Source organism: Podarcis tiliguerta (genome assembly GCF_965153285.1).
Source record: "Podarcis tiliguerta genome assembly, chromosome: 8".
Taxonomy (NCBI): domain Eukaryota; kingdom Metazoa; phylum Chordata; class Lepidosauria; order Squamata; family Lacertidae; genus Podarcis; species Podarcis tiliguerta.
Genome location: NC_139541.1, coordinates 67,985,258 through 68,005,359, shown reverse-complemented (window position 1 = coordinate 68,005,359; position 20,102 = coordinate 67,985,258). Strand labels below are relative to the sequence as shown.

The 20,102-nt window shown below is 47.0% G+C and overlaps 1 protein-coding gene across 2 annotated transcripts in view; it reads right to left on the bottom strand.

Annotated features, from left to right (window-relative positions):
• Positions 1–712: 712 nt before the first annotated feature.
• LUZP1 (leucine zipper protein 1) overlaps positions 713–20,102 on the bottom strand; it is a 68,777-nt gene continuing 49,387 nt past the window's right edge. For both annotated transcript variants that reach the window (XM_083454841.1, XM_083454840.1), the window contains exons 2-4: positions 16,001–19,277; positions 8,306–8,504; positions 713–6,365 (exon numbers count right to left, since the gene is read on the bottom strand). In XM_083454841.1, the coding sequence (XP_083310967.1) occupies positions 8,322–8,504; positions 16,001–19,159 (3,342 nt within the window). In that variant the 5' untranslated portion in view covers positions 19,160–19,277 and the 3' untranslated portion in view covers positions 713–6,365; positions 8,306–8,321. The remainder of the gene's footprint in view (positions 6,366–8,305; positions 8,505–16,000; positions 19,278–20,102) is intronic.

The window sequence follows — 20,102 nt, the reverse complement described above, 5'->3', positions numbered from 1 at the left end:
GCAATGCCCTACTCTCTGCTATATGCAACTAAAAAGTTACAGATTAGATGCCAGTTAAGGATCCTCAGAGATGTGAGGGGAAATGGCTGAGTAACTCTCAGAGTGCTTAGAATGGGTACTTGGAGGAGGCACATTGAATCTGGGACAGTTACAGATAAATGCTGGTTCTTGCTAGGAAGCTAAAGGGGTGGAATCGGTTTTGGTGCAGGCAAAGTATGTGCTGGGATTTGGTGCTAAGTAAGGGGATATTCAAAGGCCAGGACAAGGAAGAACAAAATTGGAGGACACCAAGGACTGAGAAACTATATTTATACTTGTTTTGTAGTGAGATTCCACTCCCCTGGCCAGGCTCTGAATCCTGTGTTTCATGGCCCAGTGTCTCATCCAGTCCTGCCTTCATTTGACAGGGTTGCCAGAGGCCGGCAGCAAGAGGTACCTGATACACACAAAGGCAGGTTCTCTTGTAAATCCTATTCTGTTATTGGGCTTAATTTCAGGGACAAAAATTGTATTGTGCAGGTCCAAAAAATGCCTGGAAAAGTGCTAACTATTTAGCAGCGGTGTGGATCTTGAACAAGTCAATGCAGTTCTCTGTACTTAGAGCTGTTGCCAAAACACTGTGGGTGGGGTATGCAAAATTGGCTGGGCTTTATTCTTCTTCACAAGAAGCAAAAGGTTTTTTTTCCATCTCAAAGCAATTCACACATTTGAGTAACATACAAATAGTTTTATTGATTAAGTACTGTAGAACAGACAGCATTAGTCAGAAGATAACATGCGGACAAATGTTTGCATTTAAACATAGCATGCAGACTTGTTGCTCTGTGACTAGCAGGCTAGCACCACCTGCTGTCCCATGTGCAGGCAGGTTTGGGAGGTGAAAGAGCCTTTCCCCAGCTGAACATACTAGCACCACAGTGCTTCCTTTTGAGTCAGGAGTGGAGTGATTGGGACAGTGCTGGTAGCTTCCTGGGTTCTGGAGGGCTGGCAAATGAGGATCTCTGAACACATTTTGCTAAAAATTGCACTTGCTTTCTCTTAACCTGAAAGCGAGGGAATGTTAAGGCAGGAGATGCTCATCTGCCTGCAAGCACACCATGTCAGGATTCGACAATCCCTTTCCACCCAGTCTTAACATTAGCAAGTAGAAAAAATATATTTTCATCTCTTAAAAATACATTCCACGCAATCTGAAGGATTCTCAAGTGTTTACAAATGGCAGGAAGACCAGCGTGCCTTCCCCCTTGTGCAGACGTGGAAGGAGTAGACTGTACTCCCAACAGCCACAGAAAGGTTGAGCAAATCCTTTGGTCTCTAGCCAAGAGGAAAGAAAAAGGGGAGGAAGGATGTGGGCCCTGCACTGCAGTACCTTCACCACTTTATCCCTCTTTGGATATAAAGTTGGGGTTTCAACTGAAGCAGCAAGATCTTTTGTGGGGTTGTCTTCCACTGATGCCCTGGGTAGAGGGGTGGCATCATGTAAGCCTCTCTCATCTCATATACACATTTTGAGAAGGGGAAATGTCAATTCCAAAGAGCCTGTGAGACAATAATAAATGCCCTGGCTGCTTGCATACATAAGGGTCCCTTCTGACAAATCTATGGCTAAAAGTCTACGTTCTTGGCACTCTTGACATCTTGTCGTAAAACCAGAGATGCACTAATGGCCTGAGGAAGTATGGCGTTACCTTACACTGGGCTGGCCTACCCAAGTATTGTCAATGGACTGGCTCTCTCTTTCAAGGCCTTGTGAATCCAGGACTGTCTGCATGCAAATCATCTGCTCTACCACTGAGCTATGGTCTCTCTCTGGCTTTTCATCGGAGAAGCGGTTCTGCTTTTTGCAATGAAGGGAGGTGAAGGAGCAGATCTTACTAGGCTATGCAACGTTGTGCGGGCTGTACATGAGGGCAATTCTGACCTCCAGTTGGAAGAAGTTGCTTTTTTTTGTTTCTCGACATAAAAAGGAATAATCACATGCAGCACATATAATTACAACACTGGAATTGTTTTTTTGTTTTGTTTTTTTACACACAAATTTTCAGCATTAGAAAGTCCCTGGGGGATTCCTACTGTATTTATATGCTACAGTTAAAACAAAAATTAACTTGCCAAAATGCTGGCAAATATTTACAAATACACTTTACAGCTGTTTATTTTTAAAGTGTGCAACTTGAGCCAAACAGTCTCTTGTTTCCTGAACTCACCACTGCTAGTTCAATAATACAATCAGCTCCTATTGCACTCAGGGTTAAGGTCTCCTTAGGGTTTTGTCATCCTTTTTTATGGGGCCATCAATAAAATAACCCCCAACCGATACTGTAACGGATATTTACATTCATTCCTTATGCTTAGTGAAATGTAAGACTATCAACAGACCCCAGGCCTGAAAAACATAAAAAGGGGGGGGGGTCCTCTGCCCTGAAGCAATAAACTAGCTAAAATAACTCAGGGCAAATTCATTTCTCTTTTATGAGGAGGTGGGGGATCCATAACGTGCCTTCAGAAAGGAGGCAGCAACCTCATCCATCAAGCCCTATTGCCAAAGCTGAGGCAGATTCCTTGGTTAAGCAAGGCCAGGTGTTACTGTTATAAAAGCTTCCTATCTAATCTGAAGGGGGGGGGGGGACTTGTATTCTTCCTCTTCCCAGCTGCTCAAGTATGTTCTAGGAATGTGGAACCTGTGGCCTTCCAGCAATAGTTGACTTGCAACTCCCATCAGCCCCACCCAGGATTGTGGTCAAACTCTAGCTGGAGGGCTCACATGCTCCCCATCTAGGGAACAAAGGCCTAAGTCACAGATAACTGGTTCCTTTAAGTTTTCCCTTTTTGTAAAAATCTGGAATGCCACTGGGTCAGTTCTTCCCAGGCAAAGACGAAGAGGACATTGCTATGTCCACTTGGCAAGGGAAAGGTATCGGTGCAGCTTTCAGAGGTGCTATCAGTCCAGGAACAAGGGACACTTGCCCTCATCCTTCTGTGTCTGGCTCAAATGCCAAACCCTTTATTCTTGGGCAACACTTACTTGAACCCAGCTACCTAGCTTTCTGACGCTGAGCACTCAGTCCTGGAGGAAGCGTTTTTCAGAACCAACTTTTGTGCCCGTGCATGTAGGGTTAAACTTGTGAACGCGTTAGTCATGCAGAAAATAGTTTCAAATTCAAGTGAATAATCTCTAGCTATGGAGTGCTCAGAGGGGGTGGAGCATTTTCCAGATCCTATGAGAAGTTTGCAGTGTTGAATGTAGACAAGCCAGCTTTCCAACAGGGATAATAAATTACCTGGGTTGTCGTTTGCATGGTGGGGCTTCTTTTGCACCAGAAAATCAGGCAGGGCGTTCTAAGGGCACTCAAAAGTGTCACTGCTTTGAACAGGCACAATGAAAATGGCTCCAATTTCATCATGCAGAGGAGGGGAAAAGTCCATTAAGGCTGCATTCCTAAGTATAATTACAGACAAACAAGTCCAAGAGGAACTTATTTTCATATAAATAAGTTTCAGTAAGGGGCTATTTTATCACTTTGTGAACTAGTGGTCTTGGAGCTGGTGCACGTCACAGGAAATTCTAAGCATTTATAACCCGGCCAAACAAACGGCTCAGATAGCAACACCCCCCTCCCTGTTGGTTGTTGGCTTGCTTTAATTTTCAAGTAGGCTGAGATCCAACATCAGCGTTGAATCAAACTTTTCAGGTGCTAAAGTGCTTTCTTGAATCAACTACGACATGGCTTTTAAATTTTTTTTTTTAGCAAAAACAATCACCATCCTACTTTGGATTAAATCACAACCCCCCGTTGAACACTAGACGGGCACCATCCGAGCATAACGGGGTGCGTCAGTTCAAAATGGCTGCTTACAGATCATTTATTGCTGAGACCTTTATGTAAACAGACTACCCATCAATGGAAGCAAGCTAAAATCTGTGAATTGGCCCCCGGTGAGAGGCCTGTAATTGGTGAATGAAAGTGGGACCACAGATATGCTGTGATTACATCACAAAGAGATGGGAGCATGAAACACAAGGTTCTAGACCTCAACACTGAAAATATGCATGAAAGCGCATGGGCAATACTTGAGATGATCTCACAGTTTGGCTGCTGTGCCTTCCCCAGTCCACTGACCAGCGGGAGAGCACGTGAAAATGTGAATGATGCATACAAGTTGCAGAAGTTAACTTTTGTTAGCACAGTTCGGGTAATAATTATTTTTAAAAAATGGTGCACACCCTTCTGCCCACCTCTGTGAGAAATCAGTACGTAACAATGGTGCCTTTCATGGCACTGTTAGCCAAACTCAGGGGCATGTAAACTTATTCTTAGAACACTCATGCTTCAAGGTCCTCCTGAAGCTTATGAACACTTTTAACCACTTGGTCCGATAAATGGCACCATTGTCCGCATTCTGTGCCTCTCACATCTGAATCATTTAAAATACTTTTTTAAAACCTTTGGCTGAATTAAAAACGGTTGGGTAAAGGATAGAGTAGGAATCACAGCAAACCTCAGTTATTTCTAAAGGTTCACAATGTGTGTGGTTTGTTTTTTAAAAAGGCAAAGTAGTGAATTCGGGGTCTTTTTTTCCTAAGCCAGGTTTTCCATCTGAAACCCTGGAAGCCTAGCCTGATGTTCTTGGCTTTTCAACAGAGTTGCAGGCCTCAGCTAACTGTGCATGTGTGAACTCTGGGCAGAATGAATGGACTTCATGCACCAAACTCATGTGGCGTTGCATTGCTAATGCACATTAAACTCTACCTAACTTTTAAAACATTGTTTTGTTCCCAATTCCTTTTCATGGGGAGTGAAACTGAGCTGCCTCCTTCTTAAGTCTGAATGGATTACCTCCGCTTGGCGGGAGAGTGGCGGGGGCACCGTTCCTCGAGGGAACAGTGCTGTCCGACCTGCCACCAAATGGATACCTAGAAAGGCCTGGCAGGGGAGGTGGGTACAAAACACTTACGTTTACAGCAGCATCTAAGCCTTATGTGCCAAATGCATGGGGGAAGACTGAGAAGACTAAGCCAAGGTGAGCAGCTGCCGTGGCACTGGTGGGGTCCAACGTTCTGTCTGCTGACTCAGGTGCAGAAGAGGGCAATCGCTGTGTCTCTGGATGAGTCTCCGCTGGTCCCTTTGCCCATGCAAGTGAAGAGTGAGGTAGCAGAAATAAAGGAATAACACACACACCCCCCCCCCCGATATGTTGAGGTGCTGAACAAAGGAGCCTCTTCTTCCCCACTTTTCTGAGCAGGTTGTGCCAAATGCCCAGTGGCTGCCCCAGTCCTGAGGTGTGGGGCAGCCCACACTGAGGCCTCAGGCTGTTAGTTCAAGTAATGCGCCACAGGCTCTTCCAAGCAAGCAAGGCCGCACGGAGCACTCCGCCTCCTTTGGCTGGGATGACATTGGGCTCAGGATGTCGGCGAGGTTTCTTGCTCCGCCTGAGTCCAGCCAGAGTTTGGATCCTGCGAGGCTTGCGGGCAAGGAAGGAAGCGAAGGCAAGAACTCAAGCGCTTGGGGAGGGAAGGGGCTGCTTCCTCAGCACCCAGCCTGCAGAGCGGGAGATGGGCGAAAATCTTGGATGTCATGCTTATTGCTTATGTGTCAGGCTCAGGCAGAAGTACTTGCAAATGGCCAAGCCATTGCAGTGCAGGTATGCTGCGAGAGAGCTATGGCTGGTGGGAAGCAATGGCCTTGGAGTGGGGTTCCTGGAACTGTGTCATTCCCCTCCCCGCACCATCCTTTCCGGAGCGGCATCTCAGAGAGTACTTGCGGCACCCAGAAACCAGCTTCAATGTAAACTTCTTTCAGAAGATGGAACAGCAAAAATCCGGCGAGGAATGGAAATTCTCAACGTGCTGCTCTGGGCTCTTGAGATCTGGCAAGCAGGTGTGTCTGGTGCAGTTCTCGCTTCTTGCAGTGGTTACCAACACCCACCCGCACACACAAAAACACACCTCTTGCATCTCCAGGAAAAAGCGCGGCAGATGGCAGGGGTCAAGGCTGTTTGCCTCAAAGGTTTGTCCAACCTGATCCAAAGTGATTGGGTACCTCCTAGAGAGATGCAGAGCCGTTCGCCAGCCATGGGTTACCATTGATTCAAGCTCAATAAGATTTCAGAGTGGGATTCCCCTGAGCGAAGTGTCTGCGGCCTCCTCCAGGGAGGAGAAGGAAAACACAAAGCCACCTTTTAAAAAATTAAAAAATAAAATCCACCCAAGGCTAGTGGGCAGAAAGGACCTTGAGCACTGAAGGGGTTAAAAGTCAGGCACTGTACATGTCCCTGTGTTGGACTGGCTGCAGGGAAGAGACCAGTGCAGGGATGAAGAATGAAGCTCAGCTTCTGGAGGTCATGCAACTGGAGGGGGAAAGACCCTAGGAAGAGAGAAGAAGGGGGAAAAAGGTCACCACATTAAGCCGTGGGATCACAGACAATCATTCTTTTTCGCAGATCACTTCTGCTTTGCTCTTCCTGGTCTGTGCAGTCACACCTACGGGGGTGGGAAGGAGAGTACTGCAGGATCAGATCAAATCCCCATCTAGTCCATCTAGCGTCATTTTCACAATGGCCAACCAGAAGGGAAGCCTGGAAGCAGGACCTGAACACAACAGCACTCTCTCCACACTTGTGACTCCCAGTAAATATGGGTCGCAGGTGGCGCTGTGGTCTAAACCACTGAGCCTCTTGGGCTTGCCGATCAGAAGGTCAGCGGTTCGAATCCCCGCGATAGGGTGAGCTCCCATTGCTCTGTCTCAACTCCTGCCAACCTAGCAGTTTGAAAGCACGCCAGTGCAAGTAGATAAACAGGTGGATAAGGTAAACGGTGTTTCCGTGCACTCTGGTTTCCATCATGGTGTTCCATTGCGCCAGAAGCGGTTTAGTCATGCTGGCCACATGACCCAAAAAGCTGTCTGTGGACAAACACCGGCTCCCTTGGCCTGAAAGCAAGATGAGCGCTGCAACCCCATAGTTGCCTTTGACTGGACTTAACCGTTCAGGGGTCCTTTATCTCCCCCCCCCCTTTTTTTTTTTTACTCCCAGTAAATGTAATGCATAGGCAGACTGCATACATTTGCAGGCCCAATTCAAAGTTCCAGTTCTAAACTACAAAGCCTTTTTAAAGATTGGGATCCCAGTATCTTAGGGAACATTTCTCCCAGTATGCATCCACCTCTCGGACCCTTACGTAATTATCTGAGCCTTCCTCTTCATGTCTACTCCAGGAGAAGTACAGAAGTCTGCCAAGAAAGAGGGACTTGCCAGGAGTGGCCCCTCCGACTGTGGATTGCTCTCCCCAGGAGGCCTGCCTGGCATCAACCTTGCAATTCTTTTCAGTGGTAGGTCAAGATTTACCTCTAGGTGGTTTGCTAGTTTTTGTTATTAGCTGTTTTGATGGTGATCATGCTAATGTTTGTGCGGGTGGTTGGAAGTTTTCAGTTATTTGAAGTTGTGGTCAGTTTGTTCATGGTTTCCTGAAATGGAATCCATTTTTATACGACTGGAAGTAATAGTGCCACTGTATTCTGCTCTGGACAGACCTCACCTGGAGTACTGTGTCCAGTTCCGGGCACAACAGTTCAAGAAGGACACTGACAAACTGGAACGTGTCCAGAGGAGGGCAACCAAAATGGTCAAAGGCCTGGAAACGATGCCTTATGAGGAACGGCTAAGGGAGCTGGGCATGTTTAGCATGGAGAAGAGGAGGTTAAGGGGTGATATGATAGCCATGTTCAAATATATAAAAGGATGTCACATAGAGGAGGGAGAAAGGTTGTTTTCTGCGGCTCCAGAGAAGCGGACACGGAGCAATGGATCCAAACTACAAGAAAGAAGATTCCACCTAAACATTAGGAAGAACTTCCTGACAGTAAGAGCTGTTTGACAGTGGAATTTGCTGCCAAGGAGTGTGGTGGAGTCTCCTTCTTTGGAGGTCTTTAAGCAGAGGCTTGACAACCATATGTCAGGAGTGCTCTGGTGGTGCTTCCTGCTTGGCAGGGGGTTGGACTCGATGGCCCTTGTGGTCTCTTCCAACTCTATGATTCTATGACTTCTGTCCTACACAAACCACCTTGAGATCGCACGGCATGAAGCCATACATGGAGCAATGCATTATCATTCATTATCATCACTATTCATGGAAAGCCTGTGACATTTTTGCACATGCAGGGAGACTTTGATCAGATGCTTTCAAGCAAGTGGTTTGCATGCTGCCCTGTCCAACTTAAGCACATGGCTGAGATGACACAGTCAGGGACTACCCATAAGAGGACAAAGTGGGAACAAGGACCTCTTGTTTAAAACAACACGAACATACCTCAACATCAACAGGCTCAGTTGTCTTCTGAGCAGCCTTTGGTCCAACGCCTCCGCTCCTCAGCCTTGCTGTCCGACAGCTGGCGTGTCGCCTCCAGCCTGGCGTCTGGCCTCTTCCTCGGTGTGTCAGCCCGGGTTAGCTGCTCAGAGGAGCCAAACGGTTTTCTTCTGGAACTGGGAACAAAATCTTTGTTTTCCTCCTGTACCAGAACAGGGAAAAAGGTTGGGTGCTTTAATACGATGGAGCCTCGCAGGAGTTGCTTCCAGACACAGAGTCTGGGTAAAGCCATTGAGCCCTGCCCTCTCACTTCCCCCAGGGTGAGTTTTCCCTCCCCAAAGCCCGACTCCATGGCTTGGTAGGAGGGCTGTGAGCTTTCTAAAAACATAAGCCACACAGTCCCCAAGTCTCCCTCTCCAGCCCTGCTTTCCCTTTTGGTCAGCCACAGGGCTCTCTCATTTCCTTTCTTCTCGTTGCAGCTAGGATATCAATAGTGGGAAAGTGAGAAACATCCTCAGCCCCCTCCACCGAAAACTGGTACCAGGCGTATTTGATGTCTGGCTTTGATGGAGAAACTTACTCATAATTTGAGACTGGCCAAAGGCCAAGCTAAACCAGACACGTTGGAAAATGTGCGGTTTCCATTTCTGACTTTTATTAATTCCACCTCCAAAGGTCTGAAGCCCTCTGCTCTGGATGCTGGGTTTGCGAGAGACTCTGTGCTTTTGCATGACTGCTTCACCATTTTTCCTGTTCTGTATTTGGCACACTGGCTTTTAGCCCCCACCTGCCATGTATCTTAATTCACCGGGGGGGGGGGGGCGAGAATGATATGAGATCTGCATTTGTTCAATTGTACTTTACTGGTCTTTTGCTGATCTTGGATGAAAAATTACTAAAATGCCTTAAAAAGAAAAAGAAACAAAGAAGGGCAGCTGCGGCTAGCAAGGCACCTCCTCTCATTGCCTTCCAGTGGATTTAGAAATGCCTATCTGCACAAACACAATGTTGAGACATGAAGTTAAGAACTGCTGCAGCACTCACAGAGTCAAGCTGCACTTCCTGGGCCAGCAAATAGGAGAGAAATAGGTAGATCCAAACATAATAATGATGGTTGTTGTTGTTGTTGCATGTATATCCTACCTTTTTCTCCAAGGAGCTCAAGGTGGCAAACTTGTTTATCCCCTCACCTCATTTAATCAACAACAACCCTGTGAGGTAGGTTGGGTTGGGAGGCAGTGCCTGTCCCCAAATCACCCAGCCAGTTTCATGGCCGGGTGGGGATTTGAACCCTAGTCTCTCAGGTGCTAATCCAACCAGCGTACCAATGAACCGCTCTGGGCATAACAGTCTGACAACTTACAATTTATGAGGTGGTCCAATCTTTCCCTCCCTCTTTCTTTTTAAAAAATCATCTTCAGCTTCCCTGGAGCACCTAGTAAGTGAAGCACAGCACCACGTGCAGAAAATGCCTTTTAAAATGCTCTAGGAAGCAACTTAGGGATGCGGGTGGCGCTGTGCGTTAAACCACAGAGCCTAGGACTTGCCGATCAGAAGGTCGGTGGCTCGAATCCCTGCAACGGGGTGAGCTCCTGTTGCTCGGTATCTGCTCCTGTCAACCTAGCAGTTTGAAAGCACACCAAAGTGCAAGTAGATAAATAGGTACCGCTCTGGCGGGAAGGTAAACGGCGTTTCCGTGCGCTGCTCTGGTTTGCCAGAAAGGGCTCAGTCATGCTGGCCACATGACCCGGAACCTGTACGCTGCCTCCCTCGGCCGATAAAGCGAGATGAGCGCCACAACCCCAGAGTCGGCCCCTTTACTTTTACCTTTAGGAAGCAACCGCACATCATATTGGGCAGGCCCCCTCCTGGGGTATTGTAAGGAGAAAAATATGTACAGTACCTTTTAGGCACCTTCTATTGAGGGGGAAAGGTGGCTGCCTCCATAAGTTCAAAAGGGGCAGCAATCTTTTTCTCAGGAGGGGACTGCACTTTGACATCTGCCAGGAGGGCATTCTGCAGGGTGGATAACAATAACCAAAATTTCCCTGCAATTTCACTTCTTAGAAAAGACAGAACTGCCAGAAGGCCCAAAAGCAAGATCTCGGTGTCCAGGCTGAATGATGGAGGTAGAGATGCACCTTCAGGTATACTGGGCCAAAGCCATTTAGGGCTTTAAAGGTTAACATCAACACTGAATTGTGCTTGGAAACGAACTGGGAGCCAATGTAGATCTTTTAAGACCGGTGTTATGTGGTTCCAGCAGCCACTCCCAGTCGCCAGTCTAGCAGCCACATTCTGGATTGGTTGTAGTTTCCAAATCACCTTCAAAGGCAGCCCCCCCACGTAGAGCGCACTGCAGTAATCCAAATGGGACTTTGTTGGGGTGTGCGTTTAAAAATAATAATAATACTGCACTTGCAGGCTACCACCAGTAGAGGGAACTAAAGCACAAGGCCGTGCTTTAATTTCAAGCTGGTATTATTCAAGTAGGGGCAGTAGCCAAACCCAGAAACGTTCAAAAATCATTCCGTATGAGTCCCTCAGAATCACATGTCCTTTAAAACAAAAAGTGCATGCACGCACGCACTTTTAATTGTTGCCTTCTGCTTCCTCAAGCATTCGGAAGGCTGTGCGCTTGAGGTCTGCTAAGTCTTCCCTCTACCCGAAATCATCTCCGTGTTATGAATGTTTCGCTGATTATATTATTCGAACAAATGGCTATCACCAGAAAGGGAAGACCCTCCCTAATGTCAGGGATTTCCCATTTCCAATTTTTCCTGCACACATACACACACAGGTGGACAAAAGCAACAGGATTCGATTCTCATCTTCCATGTGTTCAAGAGACAGCTGCGAAACAAGAGATCGTCACTTAGGAACACAGGTAGCTACCTGATACAGAGTTAGGCCAGTATCCCCAGGTTTTTAGGGGAAGTGGACAATCTCAGCAGTACCTGGAGATGCTGGGGACTGAACCCGGGAACTTCTGTATGCAAAGCGCGTGTTCTACCACTGAGCTATGGCTCCTCTGTTAAAAGCTTTTGTTTAGGGAAATGGCACAGAAGCGAGTGGAACTATGCGGCATTTTGGTTACAATCAAACTATTTCACTGGAATGTGATTTGTCAAGCTGCCTGGTCTTAGTACTCTGCACTACTGTGACAGTACTTTAAACGGTCATGATTTCCACCAAAGCATCTTGAGAGCTGTAGTTTGTTTAGGACAGCGGGAGTTCTTAAAAGGTAAAGCGACCCCTGACCATTAGGTCCAGTCGTGGCCGACTCTGGGGTTGCAGCACTCATCTCGCTTTATTGGCCAAGGGAGCCGGCATACAGCTTCCGGGTCATGTGGGCAGCATGACTAAGCTGCTTCTGGCAAACCAGAGCAGTGCATGGAAACGGCGTTTACCTTCCCACCGGAGCGGTACCTATTTATCTACTTGCACTCTGATGTGCTTTTGAACTGCTAGGTTGGCAGGAGCAGGGACCGAGCAACGGGAGCTCACCCCCTCGTGGGGATTCGAACCGCCGACCTTCTGATCGGCAAGACCTAGGCTCAGTGGTTTAACCCACAGCGCCACCCGTGTTCTTAGGAGACCTCTATTCCCCTCCCTCATAGAGCTACAATTCCCAGAGTTCCCTGGGAAGAGGGACTGTTAAAACAGACTGAAAACTGTAGCTCTTTGAAGGGAAAAGGGATATATCCTAACAAGAGAGTCAGCAAGAGATTCCCCCGTTTCTTAAGATCTTCCAAAAAGGCTTTTGGCATATCTCAGTGTCTTTTGCAGATACAAATTTCTTAAAAAGTGATAAAACTCAGCAAATAAATCCCAGGGCATGACTTTGAAGGGATACGATGCAGCAACTTTGCTGAAGCTAAGCAGGGCAGGGGCCGGATGAAAGACCCCCGTGGATCACAGAATCGTGGCGTTGGAAGGGACCCTAAGGGTCATCTAGTTCAACTCCCTGCAATGCAGAAAGAAAGGAAAGAACGAAATACCGTATTGGCCTGAATATAAGCCGCACCCAAATGTAAGCCGCACCTTTAAAATTGGAGGGGGGGAGAGAGAAAAAAATTAAAAATACCCGTAAGATTGTGAAAGAAGCCGCACTTTAACTTTTCAGTGTCGGAATTGGGGGGGGGGGAGTGAGGCTTATATTCAGGCCAATACGGTAAATGAAATCCTTCAGTAGCCAATGCTGATTGCACTTTATGCTCATGATTCAAGTTGTTTTGAGATTGATCAGTTTCCTGTCGAGCTATATAATGCTCTGTCGTTAGACCCATTTTCCTATCGTTGATTAATCCGCAGATAACGCCCTTGTAAGCCGGGCGATTAAGACTTTTGTTACACTGTATTTGCTAATGATTTTGAAATACATTTACTTGTGTATCAGTGTATCCTTAATGCACTTATATTTGCGTGTACTTTTTTTTTGGTCCATGCATTATGTATATATGAGGTGTCGCTGTGGTTGTTTTTCATTTCCACTGTCAGCAGGTGTTTAAGTCTGAGAAACGATGTATATCTCCTACCTGTGACAGTATTGGGGCAATGGAAGGAACTGCCTAGGAGAGTCACAGGATATTTATAGTGCAGGTGTAAAAGAGCACAGAGAGGCAGCAGAGCTGATTTGGATGGAATAAGTGCTTCCTGCCTTGCTGCATTCTAAATTTAAGGTGCCAAAAGTGTAAGAAGGGTTTAAAATTTCATTTCTCACTGACATGGTTCCTATTAGCACTGTAAATACTGCCTACATAATTTATTTTTAACAGATGGGATGGGAAGTGCTGCAGTCTGGAATGCTTCTGTTCAGTCACACCCTCTTCCAGGAAACTCCATTCCACACACAAACACAGCCCCATAGTTTTGTGTGAACACCCAACAAACGGCCGGTCGTTATTCTGTGCCCAGTGGTGGGGTGGTTTTTTTTTTACATTCTTCTCTTCTTCAATTGAACTTATAACCCCAAGGCCCATTGATTTCAGTGAAACCTAGGCACACTTTGGGCTGGTTAAGACAAGCCCCCCTTCACACATTAGTCACATGATGGGAGATCATGTGATTACAGGGCCTTGGGACTGCACTGCCACCACTACTGAAGCAAGGCTCCCCTTGGCTCTACCTGGCTGAAGCAAGAAAGCCTATATGCATAAAAGTCTACATTTTGAATACCATTCTGATCGCCTCGTCTCAAAAAGGATATATTTAGAGTTGGAAAAGGTTCAGGAAAGAGCAACCAGAATTATCAAGGGATGGAGCAACACTTCTGGGCTGCATCAACAGAAGTATAGTGTCCAGATCAAAAGAAATAAGAGTACCACTCTATTCTGCCTTGGTAAGACCACACCTGGAAGACTATGTCCAGTTCTTGGCACCACAGTTTAAGAAGGATGTTGACAAGCTGCAATGTGTGCCAAGGAGGGCAACCAAGATGATCAAGGGTCTGGAAACCATGCCTTATGAGGAACGGTTGAAGGAGCTGGGTATGTTTAGCCTGGAGAAGAGGAGACTAAGAGGAGATATGATAGTCATCTTCAAATATATTAAGGACTGCCATATGGAGGAGGGAGCATGCTTGTTTTCTCCTGCTATGGAGGCTAGGACTCGAACCAATGGCTTCAGGCTGCAAGAAAGGAGATTCTGACTAAACATTCGGGGGGAAAATTTCTGATGGGAAGAGCTGTTTGGCAGTGGAACAGACTCCCATGAGACTCTCCTTCCCATGGCGGACTCTCCTTCCTTGGAGGTTTTTAGACAGAGGTTGGATGGCCATCTGTCAGCGATGCTTTAGCTGAGATTCCTGCATTGCAGGGGGTTGGACTAGATGACCACTGGGTACTTTCCAACTCTCAGATTCTATGCTCCTATGCATTTGGGTGGGTTTTTTTTTCATTTAGGGGAAAGGCGACCAAGGTGACATGATAGAATTTTATAAAATTATGCATACCGTGGAGAAAGTGGGCAGAGAAGAGTTTACTTTGCTCCCTCCTAACACTAGAACTCAAGCGCCAATTAGTTATCTAAATATCGACAAGAATCTCTCCACTAGATTAGGTGCTACGCTGACACCCCATCCCCAATGAACTGCACACAGAGAATATAAAGCAACTGACTGGATAGGAAGGGCCTGGGATATTTTGGTGCCTGAGATAAACAATCTAAGTAGAACTCCTCCCCCACCTCCTCCACAGAGCACAATCACTGTATGATGAAGAAAACAACTCATTTCAGTTCATCAAATAAAGGTGAAATTTATGACAACTCTGTGAAATAGTAAGAATTATTTAAAAGTGCACCCATCTTTCTCTCTCTCTCTTATTAGCATGGATTATGCTGGAAAGTTCCCCAAGGACCGTGCCCCAACAGGTCAGACATGTTAAGAATACAATTCTATAAATGTCTACGCAGAAGAAAATCCCACAAGAATTCACTGAAGCTTAGTCCCAGGTAAATTGGTATAAAACTGTAGCCACAGTCTCTCTCACTTGGCCATCGATGATGACATCCAGGGTTTGTGCTTAGCCAGGCTTCCTCAAACTCTGCCCTCCAGATGTTTTGAGACTACCATTCCCATCATCCCTGACCACTGGTCCTGCTACCTAGGGATCATGGGAGTTGTAGGCCAAAAACATAGGGAGGGCCGAGGTTGAGGAAGCCTGTGCTTAGCTAAGGGATGGGGGCAAGTCAGTACAGCACCTGATCCAATGAAGAGCTATGGGTTGCTGGTATTTAAATACATATTTGGTGTTTATTAGAATCTGGGTGACTCTGCTACTTGGGGTGAGGTAAGGTGGGTAGTGACAGGGGAGGGGGGGGGGCTTTTTGTAAATGGCAACCCATTTACAGAATTCTGTAGCCAAACAGGTTTGCCTTACACTCACTTTGTTGTCTTTTGAGAACCAGGCAAACCCAAGAAGTTTCCTTTCCACTGGATTTTTTTGTGCGCAAGAAAGGAACAACAGGGCTCCCTTCCGAGCAGCGGGAGCAACTCCCTCTGTTTCTTTCATCTCCCATATCCCACGGAAATGAGAAAAGCCCCCGTCTCCCCCATGCCAAATAATGCAGGGAAGGAAAGTGACGACGAGAACAAATGACAGCTGGCTCATACGCCAAGTCAACATTTGTGGAGCCCTGCCCAAGGTCATGTACAGTGGTACCTCGGGTTACATACGCTTCAGGTTACACACTCCGCCACCCCAGAAATAGTGCTTCAGGTTAAGAACTTTGCTTCAGGATAAGAACAGAAATTGGGCTCCGGCGGTGCAGCAGCAGCAGGAGGCCCCATTAGCTAAAGTGGTGCTTCAGGTTAAGAACAGTTTCAGGTTAAGAACGGACCTCCGGAACGAATTAAGTACTTAACCCGAGGTACCACTGTATTTTATATTTTACTATTTGACCTTTTTTCTAATTTAAAAAGAACTCTGCAAGCGGCCTTCTGTGAAGCTACAAAAGGCAAATATATTATACAAATAAACACATACATAAAATATGCCAATGTTATTATTGTATTATTACATATTGAGGGGGGTGGGGAGGCAAAGACTGAGACAGATTCTGACTTTCCTAGCAAGTGTAGCCCATGCCCTCAAAAAAGTTTCATCTTCCCCTTGATTATTTTTTTAAAGGTATTTCCCCACCTGTCTTGATTTAGGAATGCAAAAGTTTTAAAGTAAAAGTTCGGAGCACGCTTACCGGTAATACTGTGCAGCTCCAAGGGGAAGCAGTCGCAGGATCACTAACGCAGCTCCTCTGGCCGAGCATCTCGGATGCGGTTAAGCTACTTTTGGTCCTTCTAGAGTCTAATTCCAGAGCATTCCAAGAGTTTATACCAGCGCTGGCCCTTCTGGAATTCTGCTCAATTGCATATATGCGCGCACTAGTCCCTTCTGGTTTGTGGGGGTCCGTAGATGACCTATATGGATTTCGAGGGGTTGCATTTTCGACCGCCTTCGTCCCAGAGTCCTCCGACGATTGCAAGCCCCGTCGCGTTCGCCATGCGCTCCTCACCGTGACGTGTTTGGTGTCAGGTGAGTTGGCCTCTGAAGCACCGTGACTCTTCCAGTTGATTGTCTCCACAGGTGGTTCGCTGTTCTTCTCGCTGAATTCAGAAGGTTTTATCGTGATGCTGCTTTTCGAGACGACCGTTTCCACCCTGCTCCTAGGAGCAGGGTCCCCGTTCTTCTCAGCCTCTGGTAACTTCAGGGTTATATTGCTCTTGTTAATCGGTATCTCGTAAGGTGTGCTGGTCGCGGTTGTCCCCAGCGAAAGCTCGTTCGGAAGCACTCGGATGTTGCTGGCGGATACGTGCTGCTGTTCTTTCGTGGCATCACTCGTGCTGGTCCTTTGAGTCACAGGCTCAGATGGGTAAATGGTGATGCTGCTCGTCATTTTGTGTGACACTGTCTTGAAGACAGGCTGCTGCTTTTCAGAGCTGGCTTCTGGCCCTGTGCCACCCATGATTTCCTTCACGTCCTTTTCCACAATCGCAGGCTTGATGACGGCTTTAGACCTCAGTGCTTCTCTGGGACTGAACTGCCTTCTTGATTTCGTCCCTGTAAGGGCAGCGGCCGAAGAAGCCCTGGAGGACCTGCTGAGCTCTTCCTCGCTGCTAGTACTCTTATCGTTTTCAAAAGGAGACGTTCGAATACCCCTCTTGGAGCTTGCGAACTCTCGAGATGCAGGTTCCCTTTTCAGCCCTGCGTCAGCAGCAGCAGAAGCGGTTGCCATTTTACTCGTCTCTTCACTGGTGCTGAATTTTTCATGGCTGTTGGTGTTGATAGCTCTGGCCCTTGCAGAAGTGGGTTTTAGGCCCCCATTGTTAGAGTTTGCTGAGGCAGCGGTTTGATCCATTTCTTCCTTCTGAGGATCTGAGGGACTCTGCAAGAGATCTTCCTGACTTCTTGAAATGAGCCAAGACTTTGCTAAAGGCGAGGGCTTTACCATTTCGTGCGGAGGTTCTCTTTCCTGGGAGTTTACTGCCTTCGGAGAGCTCTCTTCCAAGTGCTGCCTGCGAGATGAGACCAAAGCGGTTTCCATCTTTGAGGTGGTAGGTTCAGCAGCTAACGTCTCCGTAGAGAGATAATTCCTATAGGACAAAGCAGTTCCATTGGAGGCCCCGCGGTTAGTTTTTGAGATGCGAGTCTCTGTCGAAAGAGCAGGTTGTTCTGCAACCTGCGTCTTAATTCCCTTTTCAGAAGGCGATATGGAGGTTTCCGTTTTGCTGGGCTTCTCTTCAAGTTCGTCAGACTTACAGTGATGAGCGTCGTTTGGTGATTGAGAGGTTTTTTCCGCTTTGCTCCTCAACGCACTCTCGTTCTTGGGTTTCGAAGAGGCTTTCCAAGACTTGTGCTCCTGTGCTGCAGGCGGGTAACGACTAAGCACAGATGGCTGCTCTCTAGATTTCTTCACCTCAGCCGGTGGGTTTCCACTGTCTTTCTGTGAGGAAAAGTGCGTGCCCAGCGTGGATTTGTCTTCTGTCCGTTTAGCATCAGTTGCTAAGGTGTCCAATAACGCTGATGTGCTCGATGCTTTGGCTGCTCTCCTGCTATTCAGGTTAGGGCTTGTGACCCTCTTGCTGCCTTGGCTCTCGCTATTAAATGAGAATTCTCGGTTGCGTATTCTCTCCCGCCTGTGCTGAGGAGAAAGTTCCCGAGACTTATGCTTAGAAATAGCTGACTCCGCTGTGACAGCTCTGTGTTTGGGTCTGTCGTGCTTCACTCGGCTAGGTAAGTTAATTTCCTCTGTTTCTGCCTCACCGTTCTCCAGCTCTTTCTGCTTCTTCATCTGCGTTTTTATTTCTTCAAGTTGGCCTATGAGGAGCTTGTTTTTGTTTTGCTCGCTCAAGTAGCTGTCATGCAGGTCATTATTCTTTGCTCTCAGGGTTTTGAGCTCCTCTTCTAAAGACTCAAAGTGTTTGATTTGAGTCTTTAGCTTCTCAATTTCTTGGTTGAGGTCCTTCACTTTGTTGTCTTCTTGGTTCTTATTCTTCTGATTTTCTGATTTGTTCCGAGTTTCGTTTTCCACAAGCTTTAGGTATTCCAAACTCCCTTTTCTCCTCGTTTCCTTCGAGGACAGCGCCGAAGTCGTCAAGTCAACTTCAATCCTCAGGTCATTTCTGTCCAGAATACTATTAGAAGATCTTTCCAGCAGGTTAGATGTGTTTCGCGTTTGATCTGCCCGGTTCAGTTTATTATTTTGCTCAAGCTTTTGTGTCAGCTCTTGTATTATTTTCTCATTCTGCTTCTCCTTCTCAGTGAAGTGTTTCTTTTCGTTAACGAACGTGAGAGCTAGCGACTTAAGCTTTTCCAGTTCACTCACTAAGCTCTGCTCAGTTTTATCCAGCCTGTCCTCAGATTGCTCAAGTTCTTTTACTTTTGCCCTAAGAACTTCCAGTTCTGTCGAGATTTTCTTCGTCAAGTTTTTCTCCTCGTTGAGGCTGAGGCAGAGCTGAGTACAGTCATTCTTGCTTCTGCCAAAAGCTTCCTCCAGCTTCTCCAGCTCTGCCATTCGCTTCTGAAGCCGCTCGATTTCGGATTTCAGCTCCCGAGTGAGACTTTCCTCCTCCTCCAGTTTCTCCTTCATCAGCTGGCAAAGCTCTTCCGCTTTCCTGATCTCCTCATCCTTCCCTTCAATTTTCAAGACTCTTTTGCGCAAAACTTCCACATCAGCCAGCATACTCGAGTTGCTGCCTTCTGCCTGGATAACTTTGTCCTGCAAGTCCAGCAACTCATCCTCAGCTTTCTGGAGGTTTTTCGTCGCTTCCTCTAATTCATCGAGACGGCGGCCGAGACTCTGGAGCTTGAAACGTAAGTGACGATTTGACGTCTCTTTATAAGCTGAATAGTCCGCCATGTTTGTTCTACTCCCCTGCTTTCTGGTTGTTTTTTCAGATGGGAGCGAGGAAATGGATTTTTAAAACTCTTTATTCTTCTACTTGTTTCATTAAGTTCCTTGGGAAGATGACCAGCACCTGGAAAGAGAAAGCAGGTGGTAAGTATAATGGAAAGGATATTTCTAACTGCTTTTCTTTTCAAGAGCTGTGATTCAAATGGATCTGATTGGTGAAGGAAGGGCTACTGCACAGTGGCAGAACACAAGCTTTGCATGCAGAAGGTCCCATGTCCAGTCCCTGCCATTTCGAGGTAGGACTGGGAAAGACTAATGTACACCCCCCACCCTGAAAATTGCTGCCAGTCAGTGTGTAGACAATGCCAAGCTAAATAACAGTTTTCTGTCACACATGCAGAACAGGTCCCTGCACGCCTGGATAGCTCAGTTGGTTAGAGTGTGGTGCTGATAATGCCAAGGTCACAGGTTTGATCCCTGTAAGCTGCATTTTCCTGCATTGCAGGGGGTTGGACAAGATCCTCAGGGTCCCTTCTGAACCTGCAATTCTATGATTCAAGGTTTGCTATATTGCCACCAAGGATGCTGGACAAGGGCGATGCCGAAGCAGCCAGCCCTTATGTGCTTATCCTCACAAGACTGTCATGAGGTGCATTAAAGGCCATTGCTGTGCCTTTCTGCGAAGCCTGTTTAGAAATGACTCACATCCCTCAGGCAGAAGGTCATTTAGCAGCAACTCGGCCACCTGCGGCCTCTGCGAAAGCAGGCCACGCACTTTTCCTGAAGTTGCCACTTTGAGCAGAAGGCATAGGCAGTGTTCCATGTCCAGAATTTCAAGATAATGCAGCCCCTCGCCTCCCCAACTCAGCCTGGAAGGAGGGGTGGGCTGCGTATTTGCAAAGGTATGCAACATTCTCAGCTCTGATCATAATGAGTCCCATTATGCCAA